This window comes from Chroicocephalus ridibundus, chromosome 24 (assembly GCF_963924245.1).
Source record: "Chroicocephalus ridibundus chromosome 24, bChrRid1.1, whole genome shotgun sequence".
NCBI classification, from domain to species: Eukaryota; Metazoa; Chordata; class Aves; order Charadriiformes; family Laridae; genus Chroicocephalus; species Chroicocephalus ridibundus.
In genome coordinates, this window is record NC_086307.1 from 3,409,853 (window position 1) to 3,437,827 (window position 27,975).

The window sequence follows — 27,975 nt, forward strand, 5'->3', positions numbered from 1 at the left end:
CGGGGGTCGCGGTTGGGCCCCTGTCACGGCCCGGAGGGTCCCGGGGCGAGTGCAGGCCTCAGGCCCGGCGGGACTACAGTTCCCGTCATCCCTCGCGCGGCGCCGGACTACAGCTCCCGTCGTGCCCCGCGAGGGAGGCGTTGTCTCGCCCCGCCCCCCCGGGGCCGTGACGCCAGCGGGCTCTATGGCGACGCGGTGACGTCGCGGGCGGGGTGAGAGGTCACGGCGGCGGCGGCGGCGCCGGTACGAGGGCAGCGGAGCCGCGTCCCGGCCCCGGTCATGGCGGCCCGGCGGCTCCGCAGCGCCCTCCAGCTCGGGGCCCGGCAGCGGCTGCGGGCCGCGGCGGCCCCGCCCGGCAGGTGAGCGCCTGCGGCCCCCCGGGGCGGCACCGGGCGGGGGGCGGCGGGGCCGGGGCGGGGCCGAGGCCCGGAGCGCTGGCGGCACCGGCGAGCGCCGCGGGACAGGGCCGTGGCGAGCCTCGCGGGACGATCGGGGACGGGGGGACCCCGCGGGGCGAGCGGCCTGCGGTCCCCGGCTCCCCACGGTGCCGGGGGGACCTTGGGGACACCGAGGGGACGCTGGCGGGGGCGGGCAACGGGGGTCCCGGGGGCGCTGCTGGCCCAGGGGCCGCAGGAAACGGCCCCCGGGCAGGAGGGGGGGGACTCAGAGGGAGCCCTGGGCCTCGGCTGGGGCCTGACCTTGGGGCAGACCCCGCGTAGGGGGCGAGGGCCCACCCCCGGGGGGGGCTGTATCCCGGGAGCGGGCAGGTGCCAACACCTCCTTGGGCCAGTGACATCGGCGGGTCGGGAGCTGGCTGGTTTCCTCGGGAGAGCAGAGAGTCCGGGAGACCTCAGGCCACCCCGCCGTGTCCCCCGCCGGCACTGACCTCTGCACCCGGCCGCGCTGCCAGCGCCGCTGTCACTTGCCAGCTCGGGGCTGCTACCATTCACTCAGGGACGGAGAGACTCTCACGAGCCCCGGGCCGCTAGCCCCTCCACCGGCTGGGTCAGCGGCACGGGAACAGCTGCGGCGTCGTGCCGTGGCGCCGGTTTCTGAGCCGGCTCTGCTGGGCCCCGTCACGGTGCAACGTACGGCACCGAGCGCTGCCGGGCAGGGCCGCGGTGTGAGCGAGGAGGGGGGCGATGGCCTCGGGGGGCGGCCGTGGGGGCCCAGCGCTGCCAGGGACAGCGCAGCCGAGGGCCACAACCCGGGTTCGCACCGCTCAGCCGCGCCGCCCGGCCCCCCACGTCGCCCCGGCTATTCTGGGAGCTCGGGGGCTTGCCAAGCTCCCCGGGTGACTCCTCTTGGCGCAGGAACGTTCCACGGCTCCTGGGAGAAGCGGGACCTTTCTCCCCTCGGACACCGCTCCTGGAGGAGAGCTGGTGTGACCTGCCTGAGGCACAGCTAAAAATACCCGCCCTGTCCGCGGGCACCGAGGGCTGCCAGCGACGGCTGTCGGGGAGGGAGCCCGGTGGGGCCAGCTCTGACCCACAGCCCCACCGGCCCCGGGGTGCTCTGGGTTACAGCCCCCCACTGCGACGCCCAAGCCATTGCCGTCCCGGCGTTTGGTGGGGACCAGCTGCCGGGGCTTGGGCGGGTGGAAACGAAGCCGAAGGAGCTGATGGGAGGACCCTGCTCCCAGGCTTGGCCACCCGGGACCCAGCTGTGCCCTCGGGGCTCGGCCTCTCCTCGAGGAGGTGGCGATCCTTGTGTCCCCTCCCGCACCATCCGCCCCACACCTGAGTGGTGAGACGGGGCCGGGGTGGGACGCGGAGGAGGGAGAAGGTCTGGGCCGAGCAGGGCTCTGTGCTGCCGCTGGAGCCCAGCGTGGGGCTGGGGTAGAGCTGGGGAGGGGCGGCGGGGGGGGTAACGGGCAGTTGTCCCTGCTCCGCCGGTCCGGATTAGGTGTCCCTGAGGTCGGGTTTCCCCTTCCCCGGCCTTCCTCCTCTTGTGCAACAGCAGCCCTGGCACCAGCGCTCGGACTTCCCTGTGGCTGGGGGCAGCCGCGGGCACCTGCTTCGTCCCTGATTTCCCCCCCGCCACACACCCCCTAGGGACAATCCCCACCCCGGGAGGGACCTGGGCAGGTCTGGAAGGGGCCCAACATCACGGCTGGGCTGCCCCGCTTGGCCCAGCGGCTCCGCTGGCTGGCCCCGCTACCGCCCGTCTCCCACAGGCACACGGCCCTGGGCGGCCTCCGGCTCAGCCGGCTCGGCCGGGCGGCGAGTGGCGCCGAGTGGGAGCCCCGGACCCAGCCCAGCCGGTCTTTCCTCAACCTCACCAACAAGCGGAAGGAATACTCGGAGCGGCGCATCATCGGGTAGGTGCGGTGGGTTCCCCGCCGGCCGGGCGGCGCAGAGCCCCACGGCCCCGGCTGCCACGGCCGCTCTGCCCCGCAGGTACTCCATGCAGGAGATGTACGACGTGGTCTCCAACGTGGAGGACTACAAGAACTTCGTGCCCTGGTGCAAGAAGTCGGTGGTGGTCTCCAAGCGGACGGGGCACGTCAAGGCCCAGCTGGAGGTGGGCTTCCCGCCCGTGGTGGAGCGCTACACTTCCATCGTCACCCTCGTCCGCCCCCATCTCGTCAAGGTGAGTGTGGCCCCGGCATGGCGGGGGGAGGCCACAGCATCCTGGCCGGCTCCTTGGGCCCCCCCCCCGACCAACTGCTCCCCCTCCCCAGGCCGTCTGCACGGACGGGCGCCTCTTCAACCACCTGGAGACGAACTGGCGCTTCAGCCCCGGCATCCCTGGCTACCCCCGCACCAGCACCGTGGATTTCTCGGTAAGACCCTGCTCCGGGTGGCTCCCGGGCACGAATCCCCCCCCGCCCCGCCCCTCCCCAGGGCAACCGGGGGGAGACGATTCCTGCTGCAGAGAGTTGCCCACCCGCCGCCGTCCCCGCCGGGGACTCACGCCACCCCCCCCCCTCTCTACTCCCCAGATCTCCTTTGAGTTTCGCTCCCTGCTCCACTCCCAGCTGGCCACCGTCTTCTTTGACGAGGTGGTCAAGCAGATGGTGGCAGCCTTCGAGCGCCGGGCGGCCAAGAACTTCGGGCCCGAGACCCGCATCCCCCGGGAGCTCATGTTCCACGAGGTCCACCAGACGTGAGGACGGCCCCGGCCACCGCGGACTGTGCCAGGGCCCCGGGGGCCGCCCGGCCCGCGCCCACCCGCCTAAATATTTATTTGAGTGCATCTCTGCTGCCGTCGCCTCGACTTCCCTCCCGGCCCCGGGGGCCAGAGGTGACGCTCCTGCGAGCGTGGGGGCTGCCACGAGCCCCCGGCCCCACTGCGGGAGCTGCGTCCCAGCGCTGGACTCCCTGGTTTTGTAGCTGATTTTGGTTTTAAGTTTTGTTTTATTCTGGGGAGCTCTTCCCCCCCCCGCCCCAGCCCCGTTTTGTTCCTTTTATCTCCTTGGCAAGGCCAGAGGGTCCTGGTGGCGGGGGCAGCTCCGGTGCCGGCTGTGCCTGGCCCCACCACGTCGCTCCAGGAGAGCAGGAGGAAGGTATGGGGGGGTCACTAGTGGGGGGAGCCCAGCCGGATCCTGCTGGGGAGCACAAGGCGGGGGGGGGGCAGAGGCAGTGAGTGCCCAGGGAAGGAAGGGGCCCAGCTGCCGGGGCCCCCGGCTCCCCAGGAGCGAAAGGGAAGGGGAGCGGGGCGGGAGGAAACCCCGGTGGGGGCCGTGGCCAGGCACCGGAGCCGAGGAACACCCCCCCCCCCGCCCCCCATTCCCCAGGCAGCCCCCGCTCCCCCCGGCAGCCCCGCCGTCGCACACTTTGCACAAGTTACACGCACAGGGAGGGGGAACGGGGCGGCCTGCGCTGCCCCCCCCCCCCCACTGCCACCCCCAGCTCCCACCACCAGCCCAGGCGCCAGCGCCACAGGGACCAGGATGGCCCCGGCCTCTGCCCCCAGACCCCCCCGCCCCCCCCCCGCCATGTTCCTCCGGTTCCAGCTCGCTGTTCCTTACCTTTGGTGGGGGAACGTGGCGGGGCTCCAGCTCCACTCAGCCAAAATGTCCATCTGTGATGGGGGTGGGGTGGTGGTGGTGGGGGGGGTCCCTGACCGCCAGCGCCCCCCCAGGCTCAGCCCCCCCCCCCCCCCCCCCCCCCAAATTCCATCCCGGTCACCGAGGGCACCGTGGCCTTGCTGCCCGAGGAAGGGCTTTTACAGGCCAATAAAGAGCATTTTCCAAGGGTTCGCAGCCTCCTGGTCCTCATTCGGCGGCCACGGGAGGGGGGAAGCTGGGGCTGGGGGGGTGGGGGGGTGGGAAACAACAACACCCCACCGGCTGAGACACACACACACACCCCCACCCCCCCCCTCCCCTGCAACCGAGCTGGTACCTGCGGATGCCACCGAGCCCGGCGCTGCCATTTGCCGAGGTCCCGGGGGACCAAGTGCCACCGTGCCGGCCCCAGCAGGGACAAAACAGGAGCTGGGGACAGCCCTCGGGTGGGGGCACCACCCCCTGACCGCCCCCCCCCCTTAAATCCTACAGGAGCAAAGCAGAGCCCAGGGCTTGGGAGGGAGGGAGAGGCTGCGGGTTTGTTAATAAAAACATTTATTTTGCATTTTGTTGTTGTTTGTACAGAAGTGCCTGATACCTGCGAGGGGCCGGGGCCGGGGTGCGTGGGGTTGGGGGGGTGAAGGGGGGGGGGGGGGGGGAGGCCCCAGCTCCGGCTACCGGCGGGCATCGGACACGGGGATTCACACAAACACGGGGGCGCGGGCCGGGGAGGAGTGTATCGAGTCCCTGCGTGGGGAGGCCCGGGGGGGGGGGCTGAGACATTCATTCTTCACCTGCTGCCCCGCGCGGGGTGGGGGGAAACCGGACACGAGTCTGGACTGAACCCCTCTCGGGGCGGGAGGGGGGGGGAGGTGGGAGGGGGCTGTGGTGGGGCAGGGGGGGTGCCCCCAGTGCCCAGCAGCGGGGGAGCCGGGGGGGCTCCCAGTGTGCGCGGTGCTGCTGGGGCGGGGAGGGGGCGCAGGAGTCCGTCCCCCCCCAAACCTCGCCTGGGGTCGGGGGGGGGGCGCGGGGCAGGGCGACCCCCGGGGCTGCCTCTGCCCCCTCCCGGGGCAGCGGGGAGGGGAGAGGAGCGGCTGGGGGGGGGGCGCCCCGCGGCCGGTGCTGAGTGGGGGGTTCAGTGCCGAGGGGGGGGTCAGTGCTGAGCGCGTCCGGGGCCCGGCGCGGCAGCGTTCCCTGGGGAGCAGCGAGCCACGGCCCTGTCCCCGCGTCCCTTCTTTACCCAGATTTGTAGCCCACGAGCTGCATGAGGCCCTTCGTGCTCATGGACTTGGGTCTCTCCAGGGGGAAACCCAGCGCCCGGCTCCAGATGAGCTGCGAGAGGACGCCCAGGGCCCGGGAGACCCCGAAGAGCACCGTGTAGTAGTTCATCTCCTTCATCCCGTAGTACTGCCGGAGGAGGGGGGGGAAAAAAAGAGGCGTCAGGGCACAGCAGCCCCAGGGAGGGGGGCAGCCAGGAGCCCTCAGCAGCCCCCCGGGGAGCGGCGCCGGCCCCCCGGCTCACCTGCAGCAGGACCCCGCTGTGAGCGTCCACGTTGGGCCAGGGGTTCTTGGCCTTGCCCTGCTCCAGCAGCACGTTGGGGACGATCTTGTAGAGCTGGGCCACCAGCTTGAACATGGGGTCCTTGGGCAAGTGCTTGAGGGCGAACTCCCGCTGGCAGGTGTAGCGGGGGTCCGTCTTCCGCAGCACGGCGTGTCCGTACCCCGGCACCACCTGCAAGGACGGGGAACGAGGAGGGGTCAGAGCCCGGCGCCGCCATGGCCCCCATCCCTCGCCCTGGCCAGAGCCGGACTCACCCTGCCCGAGTTGAGCGTGTTCCAGATGAAATCCCGCAGCTTCTCGTCCGACACCTCCTGGCCCAGCTCCTTCTGCAGGTCCGTCAGCCAGAGCAGCACCTCCTGCGGGCACGGCAAGCGGAGGAGGGGGTGAGAACAGCGGTACGCGGACGGACGGACGAACAGACGGACAGAGACGGACGCGCGGAGGTGCCCACCTGGTTGGCGAGGCCGTGCAGGGGCCCGGCCAGCCCGTTCATGGCGGCGGCGAAGGCGAGGTAGGGGTCGGAGAGGGCGCTGCCGACCAGGTGGCTGGTGTGGGCGCTCACGTTTCCCCCCTCGTGGTCACTGCAGGGGCGAGGGGGCACGTCAGCTCGCCCCCCTTCCTACCCAGGGCCCCCCACAGCCGCGGGGGCACCCCCAACAGTTGACACCCCCCCCTCCCGCGATGTACCCAGCCTGGCACAACCCTGCCCCGCGGCTGCCCGTGGCCCCACGCCGTGTGCTCGGTGACACCCCCGGAGCAGCCCGGGCACGTCCCAGGACCCGGCTCCATCCTTGGCCCCGGGGCCGAGCCCCCCGCCTGCTCCTGCCGGCCCCGTCCGTACCTGTGGATGGTGAGGTAGAGCCGCATCAGCTCGATGAACTGGGGGTCGGTGTAGCCCAGCATGTTGGTGAAGTTGTGGGACCAGTCGAGGTTGGGGTCGATGGCCCCGATGCTGCTGCCCTCGCGGTAAAGGTTGCGGTAGATCTTTGCGGCGACGCAAGGCAGTTTGGCGATCAGGTCCATGGCGTCCTCGTAGACAAACTGGGACCAGCGGGGTAAGATGGGGGCGGCTGCTCTCCCCCGGCGGGGGCGGGGGGTGCAAGCCCTTGACGCCCCGCGCCCAAACCTGCGCCCGTGCTCGGAGCCGGGGTGTTTGAGCACACCCCCCCCCCCCCCAACCGGCGCTGCACCGGGACCCGTGGGTTCCCCCCTCCCCGTACCTCCCAGTACTTGGCGCGGTGGATGCCCTCGGCGTAGGCGCGAGCGAACTTGCTCTCGCTGTTGAGGGCGGTGATGGCGGCGCTCAGCTGGGACATGGGGTGCAGGTTGGTGGGGAAGTTGTCCAACATGGTCACCACGTGGGAGGGCAACGCCGCGCGCCGGGCCCACTCGCGAGACACCCAGCTCACCTGCGGTGGGGGACACGGGGCAGGGCGCTGAGCAGGAAGGGGGGGCGGCAGGGGGCCAGCAGCCGCCCCCCACAACCGACACCCCCCACCACCACACGCATTACCTGCTCCTGGGTGGGCACCTCTCCCGTCACCAGCAGCCAGAAGAGCCCCTCGGGCAGCGGCTCCTCTCCCCCCGCGGCTTTGGGCAGCAGTTTCTGGCACTCGGGGATGCTGTAGCCGCGGAAGCGGATGCCCTAAAAAGCCCGGCACCAGCGTCAGCCGCTGCGGCGTCACCCGCGGGAGGCGGGCGGGCACCCGCGCAGGGCAGGATCGGGCCCTACCTCATCGGGGTCCAGCACGGAGGTCTCGTAGATCAGCCCCTTCATGCCCCTCATCCCGCCGTACACCTGGGGGAGGGTGGAAAGGAGAATCGGTTACCGGCCGCGGTGCAGCCCGGCGGGGACGCGGCGTGTGTCCCCCCCCCCACCCCCCGCCACTCACCATGTCCACCGTGATCTGCCCGATGGCCGTGTTGCCGTGCTGCTGCCTGAAGCTCTTGATTTTCGCCTGCTCCTTGGGGATCATGCTGGCCAGGACGTCTTTCAGGTTCTGGGAAGAGGGGAGGGGGGGCGTGGGTCGTGAGCCCCGGTAGGCGCCGGGGGTGTCGAGCACACGCTGCCCCCCACCAGCGCCGGCGAAGGGTGACGGCAACGGGGGCTCCTCTTACCGTGGCGGCGCTGGCGTGACGGGCGGCGAAGAGGACGCACGGCGCGTTCTGGGGAAGAACGGACACAGGGACACGGTGTTACCCGGGGAGAGCCCCACCGCGCACCCCGGCCGCCCTGTTTTGGGGGCGGGGGGGTGTGGGGGGGTGGGTGTGGGGGTGTGTGTGTGTGTGCAGCCATACAAGCAGCCACCAGCCCCGGAGCACTCCCAGCTCTGGAGCACAGCACAGCCCAGCACCGCATCACAGCCCTGGTCCTCCAGCCCCCGGCGCAGCCCCCCAGAGTATCCCAGGCCCCAGCGCAGCCCCCCCCAGAGCATCCCAAACCCCCGGCGCAGCCCCCCCCAGAGCATCCCTGGCTCCAGCAGAGCCCCCCAAAGTACCCCTAGCCCCCGCACAGCCCCCCAGAGCATCCCCAGGCTCCAGCAGAGCCCCCCAGAGCATCGCCAGCCCCCAGCGCAGCCCCCCCAGAGCATCCCCAGGCCGCAGCACAGCCCCCCACACCACACCTAGCCCCCACACAGCCCCCCAGGGTATCCCCGACCCCTAGGGCAGCCCCCCAGAGCATCCCTGGGCCCCGGCACAGCCCCCCAGAGCATCCCCAGGCCGCAGCACAGCCCCCCACACCACACCTAGCCCCCACACAGCCCCCCAGGGTATCCCCGACCCCTGGGGCAGCCCCCCAGAGCATCCCTGGGCCCCGGCACAGCCCCTCAGAGCATCCCCAGGCCCCAGCACGGCCCCCCCACAGCACACCTAGCCCCCACACAGCCCCCCAGAGCATCCCCAGGCCCCAGCACGGCCCCCCCCCCAGCACCCCCGGCCCCCGGCACAGCTCCCACGGCAGGAGCCACCCCGTGACTCCGGCGAGGTCCCGTCTCACAAGGACGCTGCGCCCGGCAGCCGCGGCGGTGGCTTCCCTCGCCCACGCCTGCCGGAGCTCAGAGCCAGGCAGGTTGAGCGGGGCCGACCGGGGCAGGGTTAGGGGGGGCTGGGGGAGGAGGGGGGGGGGGTACGGAACGCAGGGTCCCCGGTGCTGCACCGCGCTCATTCCCATCACGCAGGCTGCCGGCCGCGTTCCGCTTCCGGAGCCCGGCCAGGCCGGCATCGCTGCCGTTTTCCTGCACCGGGGTTGTGGGAACCGATCTTTGTTGCGCGGGTGGGGGGACTCCGGCCGGGAACGCCCTGACGCAGCCGGGGAGCCCGGGCCTGGCAGCGCCCGACCCACGGCGGGGGACACGGGGAGGGGGCTCGCCCGCAGGGCACCCACCGCAAACACCCGGGTGGGTAAAGCGGGGCCGGGAATCGCCTGCCCGCGGCCACCGCTGTGATGGTGGGGGGGCCACATCCCGAGCCGTCACCTTCCCCGGGAGCGCAGCCAGAACGTGACTCGCTTTTTCCACCGGCTGCCAGGGGACGCGGAGTGGCGGGGGGCTGGGGGGGGGGGGGACACACACACAGCGCTGCAGCGAGCCCCCAACCCGGACCGGGGGGGGGCGGGGGACCCCGATACCCCCAGTGGGGCTGGAACCGGCCACGGCACCGTGTCCCCCCCTGCAACAGGTGGCACCGGGAGGGGAAAATGCCGGCGGGAACAATGGAGGCGGCAGCGGGAAGCCCAAGGTCAAGGCGGCGGCTGCCCCGGGGGTTCTTGGAGGGGGGGTGGGGTGGGGGGGTGTCCGCCCCGCACCCCGTTTCACCGGGCGTCCGCAGGGGCTGGTCCCGGCCGGGCCGGGCTGTCCCGGAGGTGTCGCCGGCTCAAGGTCACACGTGTTGGCGGTGACACCGAGCGCCGGCGGAGGGGGACGGGGCAGACCCGGCCACCCCGGGACCCTCCCGGGTGCCCCCCCCCCTCCCCGCCGCCGTTTGGAGATGGGGGGGGGCCCCCCCCCGTTTTGAGGGGGGGGGAGGGCGGCGGCAGGGGCGAGTCGGCGGGGTGGCCCCAAGCGGCGGGGGCGGCGGTGTGTCCCGTCCCCCCCCCGCCCCCCACGGGTGAACGGGGCCAAGTGGGGCACGACAACACGCCGGGCCGGGCCCCGGCTCCCAAAATAACGCCCGGTCGATAGAGACGCCGCAGCGGCCGTTATGAAACGCCGGGGCCGCGGCCAAGGCAAACCGGGGCGGGGGGGGCGGGGGGGGCCGGAACGGACCGGGCTCGCCCTAGCCCTGCACCGTTGCTCCCCCCAGCACAGCCCCGGAACCGGACAGGGGGTCCCCCCCCGCTGTGACCCCTTTGCCCTCTACAGCACTGGGCTCTCGGGGGGGGGGGGGGGGGGGGCGGAAGGGAACCCCCAACCCCCCCCCCACTACCGGTGCCGCCCGGAGGGAGCCCCCGGGGCCGGCGTAGGCCCCCTCCCGCCGCAGCGCAACCCCCCAGTGGGGGGGGAAGGGGGGGCAGCGATCCCCCGGGGGGGGGGGGGGGAACGACTGCAGCGGGGTGGGGATCCCCAGAATGGGGGCGGGGGGGAAGGCAGCCCGCCCCATCGCTCGGTACCGGCGCTCCCGGCGGAGGCGGCGCCGGTGCCCGCGCCCACCACGTGCAGCCGCTGCGGCGCGCGGCCCCGCGCGCCCCCCCCCCCCCCGCTCTGCTTTAAGGCAGCGCCCCCCCCACCCCCCCTCCCGCGTCGCCCCTTTAAGAACCGGCCCCCCTCCCCCCCCGCCCTTCGCCGCGGCGTCGCCCCTTTAAGGCGCGGCGGGGCCGGGGCGGGCGCCCTCACCTTGGGCCCGCGGAGGCGCGCGGCCGCCCGGCTGCCGGCGGCGAGGAGCGTCATGGCGGCGGCGGGACCGGGGAGGGCCGAGACGGAGCGGGGCCGGGGCCGGGAGCGGGCGGGTGCGGGGCCGGAGCGAGCGGCGGCGGCGGCGGCCGGGGGTCCTCGGCACGGCGGGCGGGGCGGGGCGCGGCGCTGGTTATTAGCATAGCCCCGCCCCCGCCCGCCCCCCCCGGGTCGAGCCGTTCGCCATTGGCCGCGCGGCGCGGCGGGGGGCGGGGATAAGCAAATGAGGCGGTGGCGAAGTGGGGGCCGGGCCATAGGTGGCCGCCGCGTTCGCCTGATCGTGGGGCCGGGGTGGGGTGAGGCGACGCTCCGCCCACACCCCCCCCGCGTGACGTCACCGGCTGCAGTGCGTGACGTCACGACGCTGCATCACCACCATCCCTCCCCCCGGGCGCGTCGGTGCTGTTCGGCTGCGGTGCAGGGCCGCCCCGTGACGTTCACCAGGCACTCGGCCATGTGCTATGACATCACCGAGGGCCGTGACGTCACCCCTACGCTCAGCCACGGGGGCTCGAGGTCGCCCTGTGACATTGCCCCGGTCGACGGTGACGTCAGGGGCCTGGGACAAGGGGCGTGGCCCGGCCGCGGGTGACCGTCCCCGCTGACCCCAGGCCATTGCCCCGCTGGCCCCGGGGCAGGGGACGGGCGGTGGCCCCGGGGCAGGCGGGGACGGGACCCCCCCGGTGTCCCCAAGGGGTGACACAGGGCCGAGGGGGTAACGTGGGGCCGAGGGCTCATCGGCGGCTGCTGGGGGACGGTCACCCACTGCCAGGCCGAGCCACGCCAGGTGGGCACTGGCCACGAGGGAGCCCGAGTCACCAGAGGGGACACGGGGACACACACGGGGCTGCCACCAGCCCTGCCTGGTGGCCCGTCCCCCCCTTCCGCGCGCCCACAGGAGCCAGACCTGCCCTCGGCTGGGCCCGCGGCGCGGCCACCGCGTTGCCCCTTTATTGCCTGCAGCAAAACCGGCCCCGGTGCCCGAACGCCCCGTCCCGACGGGGGCAGCTGGGCCCCGCTGTCCCCTGCGGTGTCCCCCCGGCAGGTCCCGGGCTGGCAGCCACCTGTGAAATGTCCCGCTGGGAAATGAGGACACGGCTCCGGCCCCCGTGGCCACCTCATCGGGGAGCGGGGCCAGCGTCCTGGTGCCCCTGTGGCAGCGGCGGACGGACAGGGAATAAATAGGACAAGAGCATCCGAGCGGGCGAGGGGGGGTCTGCCACAGCTCCGCGGTTGCCCAGCCCGGCGGGGGGGGACGGACGAGGCAATCCAAGAGGTAGGGGGACACCCGGACGGAGCCCGGTGTCATCCTGGTCCCACGAGGTGGCCGGGTCGGGCTGGCACCATCCTCCGGCGGCAGCCGGGGCCTCCTGTGTCACAGCTCGTCGTGCGGGATGTGCAGCGCGTGGTCACACAGGTCTGCGGTGACAAAGGGCAGCACTCTCAGGACACAGCGGAACCCCGTGGGACCCGTCCCTGGCTGCCACCTGCCTGGAGCGTGGGGACAAACATGCGCGGAGCACTGGGGCCGGGCGCAGCCGTGACCTGCGCCAGGGGACACCTGTGCCAGGGGACACCTGCGCTTCCCCTTCGCTTTCTTCTGGGGTTAATGAGAAATGCAGCTGTTTGGACAGAGCTGCCGCCACGGCGTTTCCCCGGGTCTGGCACCCGCAGCCCCCCCGGCAGCCCGGAGCAGGCAGCGGGTGCCCGGCTGGGGCCAGGCTGAGCCCCGGGAGCAGCCGGCAGCACGGCGGGACCCCCCCTGGGGAAGGAGCGTTTCCCCCAGCGCAGGTGCCAGGCCCAGCAGGGACCCACCCTGGCCCAGCCCTGCGGCGCCGGTAACGAACGTGGGCCACGTTCATTAATAGGGAAGCACAAAGGTCGCGGCGTGGCCTGACCCCGGTGTTTGCGAGCTGGAAATAGCCCTGCGGGAAGGGAGACGGTGGGTGCGGGCGCCCGGCCATTGGCTGCGCCGGGAACCCTGCACCGGAGCGGCCAATGGATCCGGTGCGGCAGCTGCCCTGGCTCGGCCCCAGGCAGCCCCCGGCTGGGCACAGCCTCCAAAAAAAGCCGCAGGCAGCGGGGGCTGGCGCGGGGCAGGCAGCGGTGCTAAGGGATGTGAGGATTTTGGGAAGGACTCGCAGCTCCTCCCGTCCCAGCGCTGTCAGAGCAGCCACGACCCCCCTGGGGGCGGCAGGAGGGTCCCCTCCCCTGGAGAGCCTGGCCCCGCTCACCCGTCCGCTTGCTGCAGAGCCGGTCCTTGACGTTGTCGGCCTCGTGGGAGAGGAATTCGATGAGTTCGTCCTCGTACTCCTCGGCGATGCTCTCGCACTGCAACAGGAGCCGCCTGCGCGTCAGCCAGTGACCGCGGGGGGACAGGGGACGCCGAGAGCACCCGGGGGGAGCTCAGAGCCAGGCCCCGCCGCCCCCAGCCCAGCCCGGGAACAGCCTCCTCCCCTTCAGCCCCAGGAAGGACAAGGGGAAGCAGCCGGGAGCTGCCGGTGGGACCAGCTCATCCCTAGAAGGGCCTCGGCTGCCCGACACAGCGGGTCCCACCACCCAAAACTTCCCGACAGCCACCACAAGGACCCAGTCCCTGCACGCACCGCAAACTTCAGGCTAGAAGCCACGTCTCCATCAATTTTGACCCCGGAAAGGTCCATCTTGGTCCCGTCATGGGAGATCACCCGGACGTAACTCTTACGGTGGGTGGAGGGATCCACTTTTTCCCCGTATTCCTTCATCTTCTCGCACACCCGCTCCAGCAGCTCCGTCAGATGTGCCTCCGACCGGGCGTAGGGCACCTGTGGCACGAGCGAGGGATCAGCGGGGCCAGGCCTTTGAGCGTGATGGTGGAACAGGAATGCCGGGCCAGACACCTCCACGGACGCCCTGGGAACGCCGTGGGGCTGCGCTGGTGACAGGAGGCGGCGGAAGGCAAGGAAGGGGAGATGGGGCTCCCCCAGCGCCGCTCTGCCGCAGCCTCCCCCCGCCGGGAGACGCCTCACCTCCACCACCGACTGGCTGCCATCGGGGTTGATGCGGAACGAGCCCATCTGGATGGTTTTCCTGGGGTCGACCTGGGCGATCTCCCACTCCAGCTCGTCCACCAGCGCCCGGCACGCTGCGGGGGGATGCGGGCGTCAGCGGACCGGAGCGAACGGCGCTGCCCGACCCCACACCAGCCCCTGGCACGGACAGACCCGCGGCTGCCCAAAGCCACTGGGGGTAACTGGTGTAACTGGTGCAGATGGGAAGGGCCGGTCTGCAGGGAGTGGGTCCCCAGGGTGCCCCGTGGCCCTTCGGGAATGGCTGCCTGTCCCTGGGCAGCGAAAGTGTGGACGGGTGGCAGCAGCCACAGGACGAGCAGGTCCCAACGGCCGCCTCGTCCCCGCACCACCGTCCCGTCCTGTGTCCGTCCCGTCCCGTCCCATCGCTCCGCACCTCCGCAGTGCAGGTCCTGGCTCCGGCGGGCGCCGGCTGCGGGCAGCAGGGCAGCCATGGCCAGGGCCAGGCCGAGCGCAGGTGGGATCCGGCCCCTCATCCTCACGGCTCCGCTGCAGGGCGACCTGCGGGCACGGGCGGCTCTAGGGCTGGCAGCCTCTGCGTCCCCACACCCCCAGTCACCCCCCAGCTCCATCCTCAGCGGGGCTCTGTTCAGCCCCTGGCGCCCCCTCGTCCCCTACAGAGCCCCGCTGTCTATAGGGTCTTGTCCACAGTGTGCCCCCCGCCCCGATCCCCACTGAACCCCGTCCCCTGCAGGGCCCGTCCCTGCCCTGGGGACCACAGGGACACCTCCCCTACGAGATTGAGTCCAGTGGCCCCTATAAAGCTCCCTGATAAGATCGAGCCCAGACCTCCCTGTAGACGCCCCCCTATAGAACCCCTCCCCTATAGGGTCGAGCCCAGAGACCCCTGTAGAGACACCTCCCCTATAGGGACGAGCCCAGAGTCCCCTGTAGACCCCCTCCCCTACAGGGGCGAGCCCAGAGCTCCCTACAGAGCCCCCTCCCCTATAGGGACGAGTCCAGAGACCCCTATAGAGCCCCCTCCCCTACAGGGACGAGCCCAGAGCCCCCCTATAGAGCCCCCTCCCCTATAGGGGCGAGCCCAGAGCCCCCTACAGACCCCCTCCCCTATAGGGGCGAGCCCAGAGCCCCCTGTAGAGCCCCCTCCCCTATAGGGGCGAGCCCAGAGCCCCCTACAGACCCCTCCCCTATAGGGGCGAGCCCAGAGCCCCCTGTAGAGCCCCCTCCCCTATAGGGGCGAGCCCAGAGCCCCCTACAGACCCCCTCCCCTATAGGGGCGAGCCCAGAGCCCCCTGTAGAGCCCCCTCCCCTATAGGGGCGAGCCCAGAGCCCCCTACAGACCCCCTCCCCTATAGGGGCGAGCCCAGAGCCCCCTGTAGAGCCCCCTCCCGTACAGGACCGCGTCCACAGCTCCCCCAGAGCCCCCTCCCCTGCAGGGCGGCGCTCACAGCCTCCCCCGCAGCCCCGCACCCGGCGGGCCCGGCCGAGCCCCCAGTACCCTCCGCTCTCCCGTCCCGCTCCACCGCCCCCCGCCCCGGCTGGCTGCCCCGGGGCTGCCCTCGGTGCCGCCTGTCCCGCCGCCCCCCTCCGCCCGACCCGCCGCGGCGGAACACCGCTCGGAGACGGCGGCGGCCGAGCCGGTCGGGGCGGCCGAACGGGTCGAGGCGACCAAGCCGGTCGGACCGGCCGGGGCGGGTCCATCCCGTGCGCAGGCAGCGCCGCGGGCAGCCCGGGACGAGCGACGAGGGCCCCGGCGCTGCCAGGGCCCGGTCCGCGTGGCGCTCGGCCCCGGGGAGGCGGGGCCTGCGCTGACTCCGCCCCCACGGCCGACCCGGCCCCGCCCCTGCACTGGCCCCGCCTCCCCGGTGCCAGCCCCGGTGCCAGCCCCGGCCCCGCACCGGGCTGCTCCGCACCGTGTCCTCGGTGCCAGCCCCGGCCCCGCCCCGGGCTCCTCCGCTCCCCCTCCCCGGTGCCAGCCCCGGGCTGCTCCGCACCGTGTCCTCGGTGCCAGCCCCGGCCCGGGTCCTGCCCGCCCGTGTCTCCGCTGTCAGTCCCTAACCCCGGAGCCAAGGAGGAGACGGCGGCGCGGGTGTCCGAGTCTGCTTTATGAGGGCGCCCGAGCCGGCGGGCGAGGGGCCGGGGGGATGCGGTGATTCCCGGTAGCGGCAGGGAGAGGGAGTCCCGGGGCACCGGGCCCCGGGGGACGCCCGGGAGGGTCGGGCAGGGTCGGGGACAGCCCCGTCCCCGCTGCTGGTTCCAGTTCCACTCGTGTCCGCCTCCCTCGGGGGGTCCCGGGGCTGCTCCTCGGTGGGGTCCGGTCAGAGGGCCAGCACCGGGGGGTACACGGCGCCGTCTGCCGAGAGAGAGCAGGGTGAGGGGGCGGCGGGGGACAAGGGGGGGAACCGGGAGGGGGGGCAGCGGCTCCTTACGCTTGGGGCTGCTCTGGCTGTCGGGCTCAGGCACCTTCCAGTCCATCTTGCGTCCCTTCTCGTAGAGCCCCTTGAGCACCTTGCGGAACTCCTCGGGCTCGGCGCCCTGCGGGCTCAGCTCCAGGTACTTGCGGTAGAGCTGCAGCGCCGTGCGCGCGTCCTCGATGCTGTCGTGGGTCTCCCCCTGGATCTTCAGGTCTGTGGGGACAGCCCTGGTCAAGCTGGTGGGGACCCCAGGCGGGGGAAAAACCTGCCGCAGGTCCCAGGCTTTGGCCACTGACCCAGGAAATACCAGGCGAGGAAGCGCAGGGAGATCATCCTCTTCCTCGGGATGTGGAACAGGTAGACGGTGTCGATCACCTGGTCCTTGGGCACCTGGAAAGAAGAGAGGGTCCTGCTGACAGGGCATGGAGGGGCAGCCCGGTGCTGCCACCAGCTCACAGCACCACCCCCCACCGAGACCCCGGGCTGAGGGAGGGGGGCTCGGTGCTGTCACCATCAGGTTGATGACACGAAAGTCCTTCTGCAGCCCGTGGCCCACAAACTTGACTCCCACGTCGATGAGGAAGCGCAGCTTCAGGTAGGTGGATTTGAGAGTGGTGAGGTGCTTGGAGGAGATCTTGGCATCCAGGTCTCCCGGCTTGATCCCCGAGTACTGGGTCAGGTAATCCACCACCTGCGGAGAGCGAGGCCTGTGGAGGCGGGCTGGGACGGCCAGGGGGGTCTGCGCCCTCCCGGAGTCCCCTGCCACTGTCCCAGGGAGGGGGCTGTCATCATCACGGGTGCCCCTCCATCGAGCGGGAGGCAGAGTGGGTCCGTGTCCTCCCAGCGGGGCTGGGGAGCTGCCTGAGGCCAGGCGGGAGCCCCATACCTGCTCCTGGGTGGAGATGTAGTCGTCGATGAAGGGGACGCCCTCGTTAGGGCCCTGCCCACGCACGCACGTGATCCTGGCCACCGACATCTGGCTGGGCTTGATGGTGGATTTGGTCCCATCGCTGCGCAGCTCGGCCTCCTCCTGCGGCGGGCGAGAGGAAAGCGCGGTGACCGCCAGCTCCCGCAAGTCTCTGGGGACTGGGGGCACCCACAGGGGCTGCCCTGTTCCCCTGTCCCCCGCTGCAGGGAGGCCTGACCTCGTTCAGCGTGACAAACTCGGCGTCCAGCCCCACCAGGTCGCCTGCCTGCGGCATCTCGTTCAACATGAGGGGGATGAAGGTGGCGTGGCACTTGCGCTGCTTGCGAGCCAGGGAGGCCTCCGCCAGCAGCACGCTGGCCTCGATGGGGTTCTTGACTGCGGCAAAAGAGGAAGGGAGATCAGCCGCCAGCCGGCGTCGCTGGCCACGCGGCCACTTCCACCCCAGACACTCACTGACGAGGTTGTATTTGGCGTTGAGGTTCCTCCGGGCGTAGTACAGGATAGCCGGCACCTTCCAGCTCATGTCGAACTGCACCGCCTCACACTGCAGGGGGAGAGGGACAGTGCAGGGGCAGCCCGGCGTGGGGGAAACCCCCCTCCCCGGGGGCCCCGCAGCCATGGTCTGGCCTCGACGCAGGGTGGCACTGCCCCGAGCGCTCACCTTGTCCACGGGCTCGATGAGGAAGTCGTTGAAGAGGTACCACTGCTGGTGTGTGACTCCCTGGGGCGAGAGACACAGGCACGGCCTTAGGGGCCCCCCCAGGCAAACGCAATGACTCCTCTACCCAGTTACCAGGGAAAGAGGGGTGTGACGATGCCATGTGGGAACTCCCGCCCTTCCTGGGACACCGTGGGGAAATCCCTGCTGGCCTGGGTGGTGACGATGTGCATGTGAAGCGCTTGGGGCTGGACAGGCACCGTCTGTGCCGACTCCTAACCAAAACTCCACGGAGATGCAACAGATAAGAGCCAGGGCTGCAGCCTTGACACACTCCGGGAATTCCTGGCTTGGGCATCTCCACCAGACACCAGGACTGCCCAGACCAGCCCCCTTTCCTCGGGAAGGGAGATGACGTCCCAGCCCTTACCTGGAAGTACAAGGACCTGCTGGCAACGTGCCCGCGACCAGGAGGAACTAGCCCAAGTGTGGGAAGAGCTTCTTCGGCCCTTCCCTCCCCGTAAGGTGCCCCAGCAGCACTTGGCGCTTTAGGGCTGCCCAGTACATCCAGCCAAACGCTCAACACTTGCACGAGACCCAGGAACGGGTCTGTTCAACTGGCCGAGCCCTGAGCAAGCCATGGGGCAAGGATGCCTCGGCCAGGCAGGACTCCCGGGGAGCTCTCGGCAGCCTGTGGCTGGGAGAGCACCCGTCCCGCAGGGTTCTCACCTCCTTCCTTTGGTGGTAGGTCTCTCCCACTTTGATGTGCCCCACCAGGCTGCCCCCAGTGCGGGAATCCAGGATGTGGACGACGGTGGCCATTAGATCGTAGATATACACTGACTCCGGGTCGTCAGTTGGGCTCAACTGCAAGAGGAACCGGCCCCGGGGAAACCTCTGAGCCCCGACTGTCTGCCAGGCACCTCCCAGGCCTCCAACCCAAAGCCCAGAGCTCATCTCACCACCGTCCCAGAGGTTTCCACGCTCACCCGAGGCGTCTCTGAGACAGCCTCATTCTCTCTCGACCACACACGCTCGGCAGAAAGCAGTTCTGAGGCAGTTCTGCTCCCGCAGCCCCACGTGCACACAACCACGTAGCCCCAGAGGGATGTCGTCAGCCTTTACCTCATCGCTCTCGCTCCAGTTGCAGACATCCAGCTCCTTGCTCTTGGTCAGCCTCATCTTGATGGCGTGGGGGATCCAAATGTTCTTCAGTTCCTCCACGGAAGGATACGAATGCCCTGTGGTGGGGTTCCCCAGATCCTTCCTGCACAGAGAATTACGGAAGGCCGAGTTGGAGGGAGTCACAAAGATGTCATCGAGGCCAACTCTCTGGGGCAGGACGCCCACCGCCCCACACGCCAGCCTGTTCCTAAACCTTCCGCAGGACAGACGGGGCAGCCAGAGCCGCATCACATCCCCACAGCTGCCTTAGAGCAGGACCCTGGGAAAGGGGTCCTGGGACCCCTGGGAAAGGTGGTCGGCTAATATCTGCCAGACAGGGCCGATACACAGTCCTGGGTCTTTTTTTCAGGCTGAAAAGGGAAGGGGAATGAGGTCTGGGGGCTCAAAAGTGGATCACAAGTTGGATGACAAGCATATCCGAAGGGGATGCGGTGCAGGGCGCCCGTACAGGGTCACAGTCTCGTGAGCAACAGTGAGACTGTTCCAGTTCAGAGCCCAGCAGGAGCTACAGACGGGCAGGTGATCAGATTATCATTATCAGAATGAGAAATGGCCCTGAGCTCCCCAAGGCCCAGAGAACAACCCAGCAGGCGTCACTGCTCAGAGTCGCCAGCCCAGGAACGGTCACCTACCACTCTCCAAGAGAGATTTCTTTGCCTTTGGTGATGTCAAAGCCTCCTCTCTTCATCATGGCTCTCTGAAAGGCATACTGGCAACGAAACACAGGCAAGCGTCAGCGCCGAGCAACAGGCTGGGCTTGGGAACACGTGGGCGACAGCCAGGCCAGAAGTGGGGGGAAAAAAGACAGGGACTTTAAAGTCAGTGACAGGGAAAAAGACAGCGAGGGAACCCCAACTGTCCGCCCGCTCTCTGCTGGGCTCGTGCTCTGGGAAGCGGGCACTGCCTTGCTGCTCCTGGGTCCTGGGGGACTGGGGGAATGAAAGAGTGACTCTACTGCAGTCCCGTCAGCTTTGTCATGGCAGGAGATCTTGTCTTTTCCAACTCCGAACGCACGGCTCACGCTACAAGCATGACCAAATACCAACACGTCCTCTGCAAACAAAGTAGGGTGACGCTCGGGTGGAGAGCGAGAGACTTAGAGACAGCGAGATCAGAGTGAAAACACCTCCGCAGAACTGGACACGCAGCAAAGCCCGTGTGCCAGGGAGAACAAGCCTGCTTCTGCCCCAAAGTGTCTCCCCCACCTCAGCCTGTGTCTTCCAGAAATCTGCCTCCTTGGAGCTGTTCACCTCACAGTTAATGACCAGGACGTCCGGCAGGCAGCGGATGTTCCGGGTCTGGACCTGCAGAGAGAGGAGGAGATGGAAGACAGGCAGCACCGAGAACCCTGCGGAGGCTCAAAACTGGATTTGGCACATGCTTCCCTCCTGCAGAACTTCTGCCCCACTGCCTGGCCGGTTTCCTGGTAGCCGGGGGGCACGGCAAGAGCACCTGAGGTGGGGAGCGGGCTGCCACCTCCGAGCGGGCGTGATCAGCTCACGGGGGGTTCCCTCTGTCCCCCTGTCCCGGGGGGATTCAGCTGGGATCCGCGTGATCTGCGAGACGCATCGTTCCAGCTCTCGCACAGCCCAGGAAATACCCGACGCCGCGCCGGCTTGCCATCCTGGTCAGGAACCGAATCTCCAGCACCCGCTCAGGAGGTTCCCCACTGACTAATGGAGAAACTGCCCCCGCTCAGCCGGCGGCACGGGGTGCTCACACCCTTCTCCCACACCCCCTTGCAGCCCGTGAAGCGCGACGTGCTCGCACCCCCCGCGCCCAGGCTCACCGTGGGCTGATACTTCTCACAGTTCTCACACCAGGCTTGCGTGTTCTGCTCCAAGCAGATGCTTCGCTTTAAAATTTGGGCAAACTCATAATCTTTGACCGGCTTTTCTGGAGGGAGAAAGGAGAATAACGTCACCTTCCAACACACAAATCTTTACCAATTTAGCTCAGCCAAACCTCTGGGGTTTTCCTCACAGCCACCAGCGAGAAAGCCAACCCCCAAATCTACCTTTCTGTAGCCAAAAGCTTGGCTGGTTGGAAACCCACCACTAGACCTTGGCTGCCGGGTCTGCCGCAGCCCAGGCCAGCAGCTCCTTGCTGCAGGTGTTTGTCACCTGGAAAAGTCACGGCTCATCCGTACTGATAACAAACCCCACCCGGATGGGGAAACGCAGCAGCGTTAAACATGCCAGGCCCTGCCCTGCCCGCCCCTGCCCGTTACCAGCGCTCTCGGGGTAGGAGAGGGTGAAGAGCAGCGTGGAGGACAGGCGGACGGTTTCCTTGCCACAGCGACACATGCTGCAGTTCTCCATCTCGCAGCTGAACAACTGCCCGATAACAGAGTCCCCCGAGGACCCAAAGCTGCTGCAGAAAAAGAGCACCGGGGTTAGCAAGATCCCGGCAATTCCCGCAGCGTGGGGCTGGCTGGTACAGTGGGCTGAGCGCCAGGGACCCACACGTTTCAGGGTGCACAAGGGTCGTTTGGGGCCAGCACCCAAATTCCAGCAGCTCTCGGGGAACCGGCCATCAGGTTTCCGGAGCCAGTGCCCTCTGCGCAGCCCCAACCCATCGAGCAGGGGATTTAGGCTTAGGAGGGACGGGGGTTCAGCACAGGGTTCATACATTGCCGTAGGGGCAGCCTGCGGCTCCGCGTGTTCCCTCAGGGCAGACATGGGTGGCAATAAAGCTCCTTCCTGAGCGATGGATGGGGCCTCCGGGAGCCAGACCCCCTCCCTGGTTCGGTTACTCCCTGTCCTGTCCCCGGGCAGGGAATTTACCTGCTGCCAGCTCCTCGATACGCCTGCGGTCCCTCCTGCTCCTGGGTTTCCTGGTGCAGCTGAGTAAGGATGAAACGGTTCCAGCTCTGAATCAGCCGCCCCAGGTTCACCTTCCCTGTGGCTTCGTCCGAGTCAGCCAGGATCAGCCCCAGCGCCGAAGCCTCTGGGATTGTGCGGAAAGCCCGCAAAAAGTTGCTTCCCTGGGGATGGGGCAAGAATGGCATGTCACCGAGGTCAAGTGACAGGAGTTTCCACCCTGACTGATGCCATCACCCGAGGACTCGGCACCACCCGGCTCCTCTGTGATCTCTCTGACCCTCCCAGGCAACCCGGCCTCAGGTCACGCTGGGCTCACCACGGACCTGGCAGGGGTCTCCTCGGGACAGATCCAGCATATGGAAGAGCAAGCCCAGCTCGCAGCCCAGGCAGAACTCCTTCTGGCACAGGTGGTTCTGGACCAGGCAGCGCACCGGCTCCAAGAAATACAGCACCTGGCAGAGATGGAGCAGTCAGGGGAGGTCCCGGTGGCCGCGGGGGTCTGGGCAGGGCTGGGGCATCTCCCACCTGGATCATGCAGTTGCAGTAGGCGTTGGGGATGTGGGGCTCCAGGCCCGCAAACAGGGTCTTGTTGTAATGTTTGAAGTCAAAGTCTTCCAGCCCCAGCTTGGAGTATTTGATGGTGACCTGAGTAGAGACGCAATGCGTTAAACACGCACCTTCCCACACCACGGGACACTGGCGAAACACGTAGGTGCTCCCCACGGAGACATGGGCGGCCGCTTGGGCCCAGGCGGGTCCTTCGCCCCAGACAAGCCCAGCCTGGGGACTCCCAGCCAGCCCCCCGTGCTGTGCCCCAGAAGGCCGCTACCTTCCTGTACTTCTTGGCCACCATGTAGAGGTGCGGCTCCTCTTCTCGCCCAATGGGGGACTCGGGGACTTGGCTGAAGCTGTCGAACTCATTGTCCGTCTCTTTTAACCGATAGGGAATCTGCGAGGGGGAAGAGAAGGGAAGAACGGCTGAACCCTGAGGTGGAGCGAAGCACCGTGTACTGAAACAAGCAACTCCTGGGCTTTCCTGCCTCCCCGAATGAGCAAAGGAATAAACCAGAGAGGAGTGGGGCCCTCCCTTAACCTGCACGAGGCCTCCACACCTTCCTTCTTGCAAGGGACTTATCACTGTGGGAAACTACAGCGGTGCTGCGGGCAAGGGCGGAACACAGCAGTGTTTTCCCAAGGGCGAGGGACATGCCATAAACCTCCAAACCGGACAGCTCAAACCTTTCCTACCACAGAGCGAGTTGTCAATAGAACTGGGCTTCTGGCCCCGGGAGGGGGGGACTCCAGCCCTGCCCCAGGGCTGGCTCACCCACTGACACTGCTGAAGAAAACCTGTAGCCTCAAAACTGCCTCCTGCGACACCCCAAGCCAGAGAACTTCATCCCTCGCCCCCGTTCTGAGCCTTGCAGAAAGCTCTGAGGGGGTTCAGCAGCGACAGTTCCATCCCTCCCCTGAACTGCAGACCTGCGCTGCCGGCAGAAGTACCCCACGCCCCACACAATCCCCTCCTGAAAAGAGGTACCTGGTTGCGGAGCTTGGTCCTCGGGTTTGGGGCGTAGCCGATGAACCCCACTTTCTTCATGGTGCGCAAAATCTCGGGATCTACCGGAGGGGCTCGCCTGCAAAATACACCACGACTCAGAGGCTGCTCTGTTTGGCAGCATCGTTTAACCAAGGGCCTTGCTGGGTGTGTTCGGGGACCCACCAGTGGGTCACGAGAGTTCCCTCCGCTCGTCCTTCCCCCCGGACCTCAGTGTTCATTTTCTGTCACAACAAAACACCTGGGCTGCAGCAGAACACAGCAGCAGCGCTGAGCGCAGGCGCGTTTGGGATAGGGCTCAGGCAGAGGAAAAACAAGTTTCCACACAGGCAGAACTCAGCCAGGATCCCACCGGGATCTCCCCACCAGGAAGACGGAGGTTTGGCCATACCCTACCATCCTCAGACCTGCCCAGTTACTGCACCCCAGCAGTTAAGCTCCGCCACAGGGAACTTATCCTGCCTTTCCCAGGGCACATGATGAGGAAGGGCAGTGCCCGCCACGAGACGGGCGAGCAACAGAGCCGCTCTCCTGCTGCCGAGACCCAGGGAAGGAGAGGAACTCTGCCGGGGCCAGAATTCCCCTGCTGGTTTTCGTTGGGAGAGACTGGCAAATTACCGGGGTGCCGGGGCAGAGTTGGCAGCGGGCCAGTCGGAGAGCAGGGTGTCATTGGTCAGCGGCACGGGGATGAGCGAGAGCGGCACGAGGTCCTGGTTCCAGTCCAAGTGGGGCAGCGTGTCCACAATGCAGGGCAAGGCGAAGTCGGTCTCCCGGGAGTAGGCGTTGAAGGTGACCTCCGGGGAGTCGGCCCAGAGGTGGACGCACCCCTCCGAGTCGCCGAAGGCTAGGGCCTGCTTGCTGGCCGAGACATCGAAGGTCATGATCAGGGGCCCAACGGTGTTCACGTGGAAGATGTCAGCGGGGTTGGCGAGGCCGGTGGGCTCGCAGAACTGGCACTGACCTGCGCGAGAGGGACGCGCGGAGTGATGTGACACCAGGGAGCACTCAGCTGGGCTAGCACACGGTGACCCAGCACACACCTCGCTTACGGGGACAACTCTATCCCACTGGGATTTGACCCTGAGCCTGAGGAGTGCCGAGACTGTCGCCCCGCTCTCACCAGGGGAGCAGACCGCGGTCGGCAGGGGGGACACGCAGCGTCACCCACCTGTCTGGGAGATGATGGCCAGGCGGGAGGTGTAGGTGGGGATGAAGCGGAGGAAGAAGGGGTCGATGTGGACCTGCAGCGGGGTGGTGGCCCGCATCATGCGCAGGTCGTACACCTTCAGGAAGCGGTCGCAGGCGAGGCCGTTCATTCGGCTGGAGAAACCGCAGGTCACCAGCAGGTTCCCGTGGACATCAAAATCAGACAAGCTGCCCGAGTACGCGTCGAATTCGTGCTCCACCACAAATGTGCGCAGGTCGCGCAGAGAGACCTGGAAGGGTAAGACGGGGATGCTGGGGGTCACGCAGGCAGCTGCCGGCTACTCGGGAGCCCCTCGGGCTCCGGGAGAAGCTGGACACCAACTCCAGGGTACCCTGGAGGGAAGCCAGCCATCAGCAAGGCTGCCAGGTAGGACGGGGCTGGCGTTACCTTCCCTGAGGTGTGCCCACAGAAAAAGAAGCGGTTGGATTGCCTCATGATAGTGATGCCGGGAACCTCCACGGTGTACTGGGAAGGAGGTAGAGGAGCGGGGTGAGCTCCAGAACAGAGCACCTCCTGGCAGCAGGGAGCAGCCCCCAGCCCAGCCATACCTTCTGCGTCTCCTGGACGGTGTTGAGGTCTATCTCAATGACGTGGTTCTGCAGCCCACCAACGAGCAGCGTACTGCTGTCTGTCAGCAGGAGACTGTGCATGTCCTCGGACTCATCCATGCTGCGGGAGAGGGGAGAGGGGGAGAGGATGGCCCTCGCGCTCCTGCCCAGCTCAGGGAGGCAGCAGGGACAGGGCGGAGGATTCGCCCTCGCCCAGATGTAGCTTTTACACCACCAGCAGAGGGGCACTGCGCACCCCCAGGGAAAGGTGTGCGCCTGCTGCCAGGGAAAGGCACTCACAGGTAGTCAAAAATGATGAGGCCTCCTCGTGACATGTACTTCAGGTTGGTTTTGGTCAGGAAAAGGACACCGTTCTCCAGGCTCTGGATCTGGCGGATGTCATCACTGCTGTTCACTTGGAAGGAGGAGTATCGCTCCAGCGTCGGGCCGAAGAAGGAGGTGGCGTGGCCCTAAAACCAGCCGGGGACAGGTTCGTCATGACCCACCTGAGCTTCACTTGGATGTGACACAGGCAAACGCCACTTTGCCCCAAGGGGAGGCAGCTATCGGCTGCCTTACGGCCTCAGCCAGCCCACAGTGGGGCTTCCCACCCCCTGTGTGCCCCAAACTGTGGAAGACTGCTTTTCCTTTTGGGGCAGATACATGCAGACACAAGTAAAGAACCAAAAGCTCCGGCAGCCCCACACATCAGGGCAGTAAAGATACATGGCAAACACCAAGAGGCTCATGCTCTGAGATGCATCAGCCACCGCCGGGCAGAAGCTCTGCACCGGCGCAGCACAACCCTGGTTTCAGCAGGACTCTCCGGCTCGGCCCTGTGCTGAACCGCTCTCCACCCAGAGGCAGTTTGTCCCACACTGGTCACAGTGGGCAGCAGGAGTGGCGCAGACAGTCCAGCTCGGGGCAGCGACCCTCCCTGCCCTGCTGCCGGAGCGGGCACCTACCCCATGGTTCCCAACCCACAGCATCTCTTCATGCAAGTCGAAATGAGAGACGGAGACGGGCACCCCCACTTCGGAGACGGCGGTGTGCAGCTCGCTGTACATGCCCTCCATGAGGTGCACCGACTCCGTCACCGCGATCCCCTCTATCGGCACCCCCTCGGCATCCAGCTCCACGTTCTGCAGCAAGCTGGGGTTGAGATGGGGGTCCAAGACGGGGTCCAGCGCAGGGTGCAGGGGGGGTGCATACTCAGCGAGGGAGGGGTCGAGACCTTCAAAATTCATGGTGAAAACCAGCGTCGCCCTTTGAAACCGAGAAGGAACTGAGTCGGTCAGTGAGAACCGCCAGGGCCCCCCGGTTCCTAGAAGGCCCAGTGACTCCAGGGCACGGAAAAGGCAGCTGGAATCCCCAGGGAGTGTAAGGTGCGGAGCTCGGGCCGGGGACACCGGCAGCACCGGGCCTACGCAGGCAGCCGGGACGGTAAAGTCCCTTCCCCGGGACACAGTCAGAGCCCCGTCACGGCCGAGAGCCGCCGGGGGAGGGAGCCCGCAGCAGCCCCGGTGCATCAGGCAGCTTCCCCCGGGAGCCGGACCCCCACCGGGCGCCGGACGCTCCTGGAGCTCAGAGCACCGCCCGGGCTCCCGCTGACCCTCCCGAGCCTCCCCCGCCGCAGCCCGGCTCCACCCCCGCCGGGGAGGCACCGGGCCAGCTCCGCACCCGTCTCCTTTATCTCCGGAGGCCGACACCGTACGCACCGGCGGTATCGGCGGCCACAGGACCGCTGCCGTTGGCGGCGGGGCCGGGCGTGGCAGGGCGGGGCGCGGGGGGCCCAGGCCCGGCCCGAGCCGCGGGGCCCCCGCTGTCACCGCCGCGCCGCGGGCCCGGGGCCGCTACCCACAACCCCCCGCGCTCCGGCCAAGCATCCCACAGTGCCCCGCGCCCCGCGGCGGCCGTTACCCACAGCGTCCCGCGCCCGCCGTTACCGAGCAGCCGCGGGCAGGGCCCCGCCGGGGCCGCACTCCCGGGCCGGTCCCGCCGCGCCGCCGGGGCCGGGCCGGGACCGCCACCGCCCCTCCCGCCGTCGCTATGGCAACGGCACCCCACCCACCCCCTCCCGCGGTCTCGCCCGGGGCCGGCGGACCAATGGCAGCACGGAGCCGCAGACGCCGGCCAATCAGCGCCTGAGCGAGGCGGGACTAAGCGGCGCGGCGGGCAGCGTGCCGGACGGCGCGGCGGAGGGGACAAAAGGACTGAAACCGGCCGTGGCGGGGCGACGCCCGAGTCCGGGAGAGCCCGGGGACGGGGGGAGCGCTCCGGGACCCCCTCCGACCCGCTCAGCACCGCGCAGACCCCCGGGAGCTGCCTCTCCGCTGCGGCATCTGTGGCCTCGCCCCGTCCCGCGGCGGCCCACGGGTGTCACCCAGCGTCCCGGCGTGTCCTCTGGCATCCCACGGGGTCCCAAAGTGCCCCAAAGCGCCCTGCGGGGTCTCGCCGTGCCCACCGGTGTCACACAGCGGCCGAGGGTGCCCCACAGCGTCCCATGATGTCCCACCGTGTCCGCTGGCATCCCACGGGGTCCCCAAGTGTCCCTCCGCGCCCCACGGGGGTCTCACCGTGCCCGCCGGTGTCACATAGCGTGTCCCCCCCGTGGCGTCCCAATGTGCCTCCAAACGCCCCACAACGTTCCACGCTGTTCCCTGGCGTCCCACCATGTCCCACTGGCGTCCCACGGGGTCCCCTGGCATCCCACGGAGTCCCACCGTGTCCCGCGGGGTCCCGGGGCAGGGCACGGTGGCCGGGCGTCGTGCTGAGCCCCACCGGCCCCGGCCTCCCCCTCCCAAACTCCCAGGGGACGCGACGCCCCGGGCAGGACGGGGATGGGGGGGCGGCCCTTCCCGGCCCCCCGGAGCGGGCCGGTGCCTGAGCGCGGCCGGTGCGTGCCCGCGGGCCCGGGGAAGGCCGGGGGCAGCCCCGCCGGGCGGGAGCGGGAAGCGCCGGAGCCGCCCCGTCGGGGCCGCCGAGATTGCGGCGCCGCGGGCAGCACGGCCCGGCCCGGCCCGGCGGGGACTGGGGACTGCGGGGGTCCCGGGGGGGGCCGCGGACGGGGAAGCCCCGCCGAGACACCGCGGCCCCGGGGAGCCGCCAGCCGCCGCCGCCCCGGCTGATGTCCCGGTGCGGTCGGGGGGCAGCGGGGGACA

The 27,975-nt window shown here is 69.1% G+C and overlaps 4 protein-coding genes across 9 annotated transcripts; 1 reads left to right on the top strand and 3 right to left on the bottom strand.

Annotated features, from left to right (window-relative positions):
- The first annotated feature begins 200 nt into the window (after window positions 1-200).
- COQ10A (coenzyme Q10A) lies at window positions 201-3,826 on the top strand. The gene is made up of 5 exons (XM_063359112.1): window positions 201-359; window positions 2,177-2,320; window positions 2,400-2,592; window positions 2,684-2,785; window positions 2,945-3,826. Exons 1-5 carry the CDS (start codon window positions 280-282, stop codon window positions 3,110-3,112), a joined length of 687 nt encoding a protein of 228 aa, XP_063215182.1. The 5' UTR covers window positions 201-279; the 3' UTR covers window positions 3,113-3,826.
- A 1,074-nt stretch (window positions 3,827-4,900) lies between these two features.
- CS (citrate synthase) lies at window positions 4,901-10,574 on the bottom strand. The gene is made up of 11 exons (XM_063359111.1): window positions 10,406-10,574; window positions 7,692-7,739; window positions 7,466-7,573; window positions 7,306-7,371; window positions 7,087-7,218; window positions 6,794-6,982; window positions 6,415-6,614; window positions 6,025-6,154; window positions 5,828-5,929; window positions 5,535-5,744; window positions 4,901-5,419 (listed from the first exon to the last, which is right to left on the bottom strand). The coding sequence occupies exons 1-11, from the start codon at window positions 10,457-10,459 to the stop codon at window positions 5,249-5,251; spliced, it is 1,410 nt and encodes a 469-aa protein (XP_063215181.1). The 5' UTR covers window positions 10,460-10,574; the 3' UTR covers window positions 4,901-5,248.
- An 800-nt stretch (window positions 10,575-11,374) lies between these two features.
- Window positions 11,375-15,207, bottom strand: CNPY2 (canopy FGF signaling regulator 2). Of its 4 annotated transcripts, none has more exons than XM_063359085.1 (6): window positions 14,990-15,207; window positions 13,907-14,031; window positions 13,471-13,586; window positions 13,069-13,266; window positions 12,697-12,793; window positions 11,375-11,881 (listed from the first exon to the last, which is right to left on the bottom strand). In XM_063359085.1, the coding sequence occupies exons 1-6, from the start codon at window positions 15,190-15,192 to the stop codon at window positions 11,838-11,840; spliced, it is 783 nt and encodes a 260-aa protein (XP_063215155.1). In that variant the 5' UTR covers window positions 15,193-15,207; the 3' UTR covers window positions 11,375-11,837. The 4 variants fall into 4 exon arrangements, with proteins under 4 accessions (XP_063215155.1, XP_063215158.1, XP_063215156.1 ...); XM_063359088.1 differs by having other exon boundaries at window positions 14,962-15,003; XM_063359086.1 differs by having other exon boundaries at window positions 14,940-15,002.
- Window positions 15,208-15,575: 368 nt separating this feature from the next.
- On the bottom strand, window positions 15,576-26,868 carry PAN2 (poly(A) specific ribonuclease subunit PAN2). 3 transcript variants are annotated; one of them, XM_063359175.1, is made up of 26 exons: window positions 26,761-26,868; window positions 25,780-26,080; window positions 25,115-25,284; window positions 24,815-24,935; window positions 24,654-24,731; window positions 24,228-24,495; window positions 23,678-24,020; window positions 23,042-23,138; window positions 22,331-22,450; window positions 22,027-22,146; window positions 21,825-21,953; window positions 21,463-21,662; window positions 20,907-21,049; window positions 20,466-20,572; window positions 19,882-19,980; window positions 19,309-19,385; window positions 18,617-18,758; window positions 18,221-18,358; window positions 17,495-17,554; window positions 17,287-17,377; window positions 17,051-17,208; window positions 16,792-16,935; window positions 16,417-16,596; window positions 16,202-16,295; window positions 15,921-16,118; window positions 15,576-15,844 (listed from the first exon to the last, which is right to left on the bottom strand). In XM_063359175.1, exons 2-26 carry the CDS (start codon window positions 26,059-26,061, stop codon window positions 15,810-15,812), a joined length of 3,594 nt encoding a protein of 1,197 aa, XP_063215245.1. In that variant the 5' UTR covers window positions 26,062-26,080; window positions 26,761-26,868; the 3' UTR covers window positions 15,576-15,809. The 3 variants fall into 3 exon arrangements, with proteins under 3 accessions (XP_063215245.1, XP_063215247.1, XP_063215244.1); XM_063359177.1 differs by lacking the exon at window positions 26,761-26,868 and adding an exon at window positions 26,533-26,704 and having other exon boundaries at window positions 20,907-21,046; XM_063359174.1 differs by lacking the exon at window positions 26,761-26,868 and adding an exon at window positions 26,533-26,703.
- Between the last annotated feature and the right edge of the window lie 1,107 nt (window positions 26,869-27,975).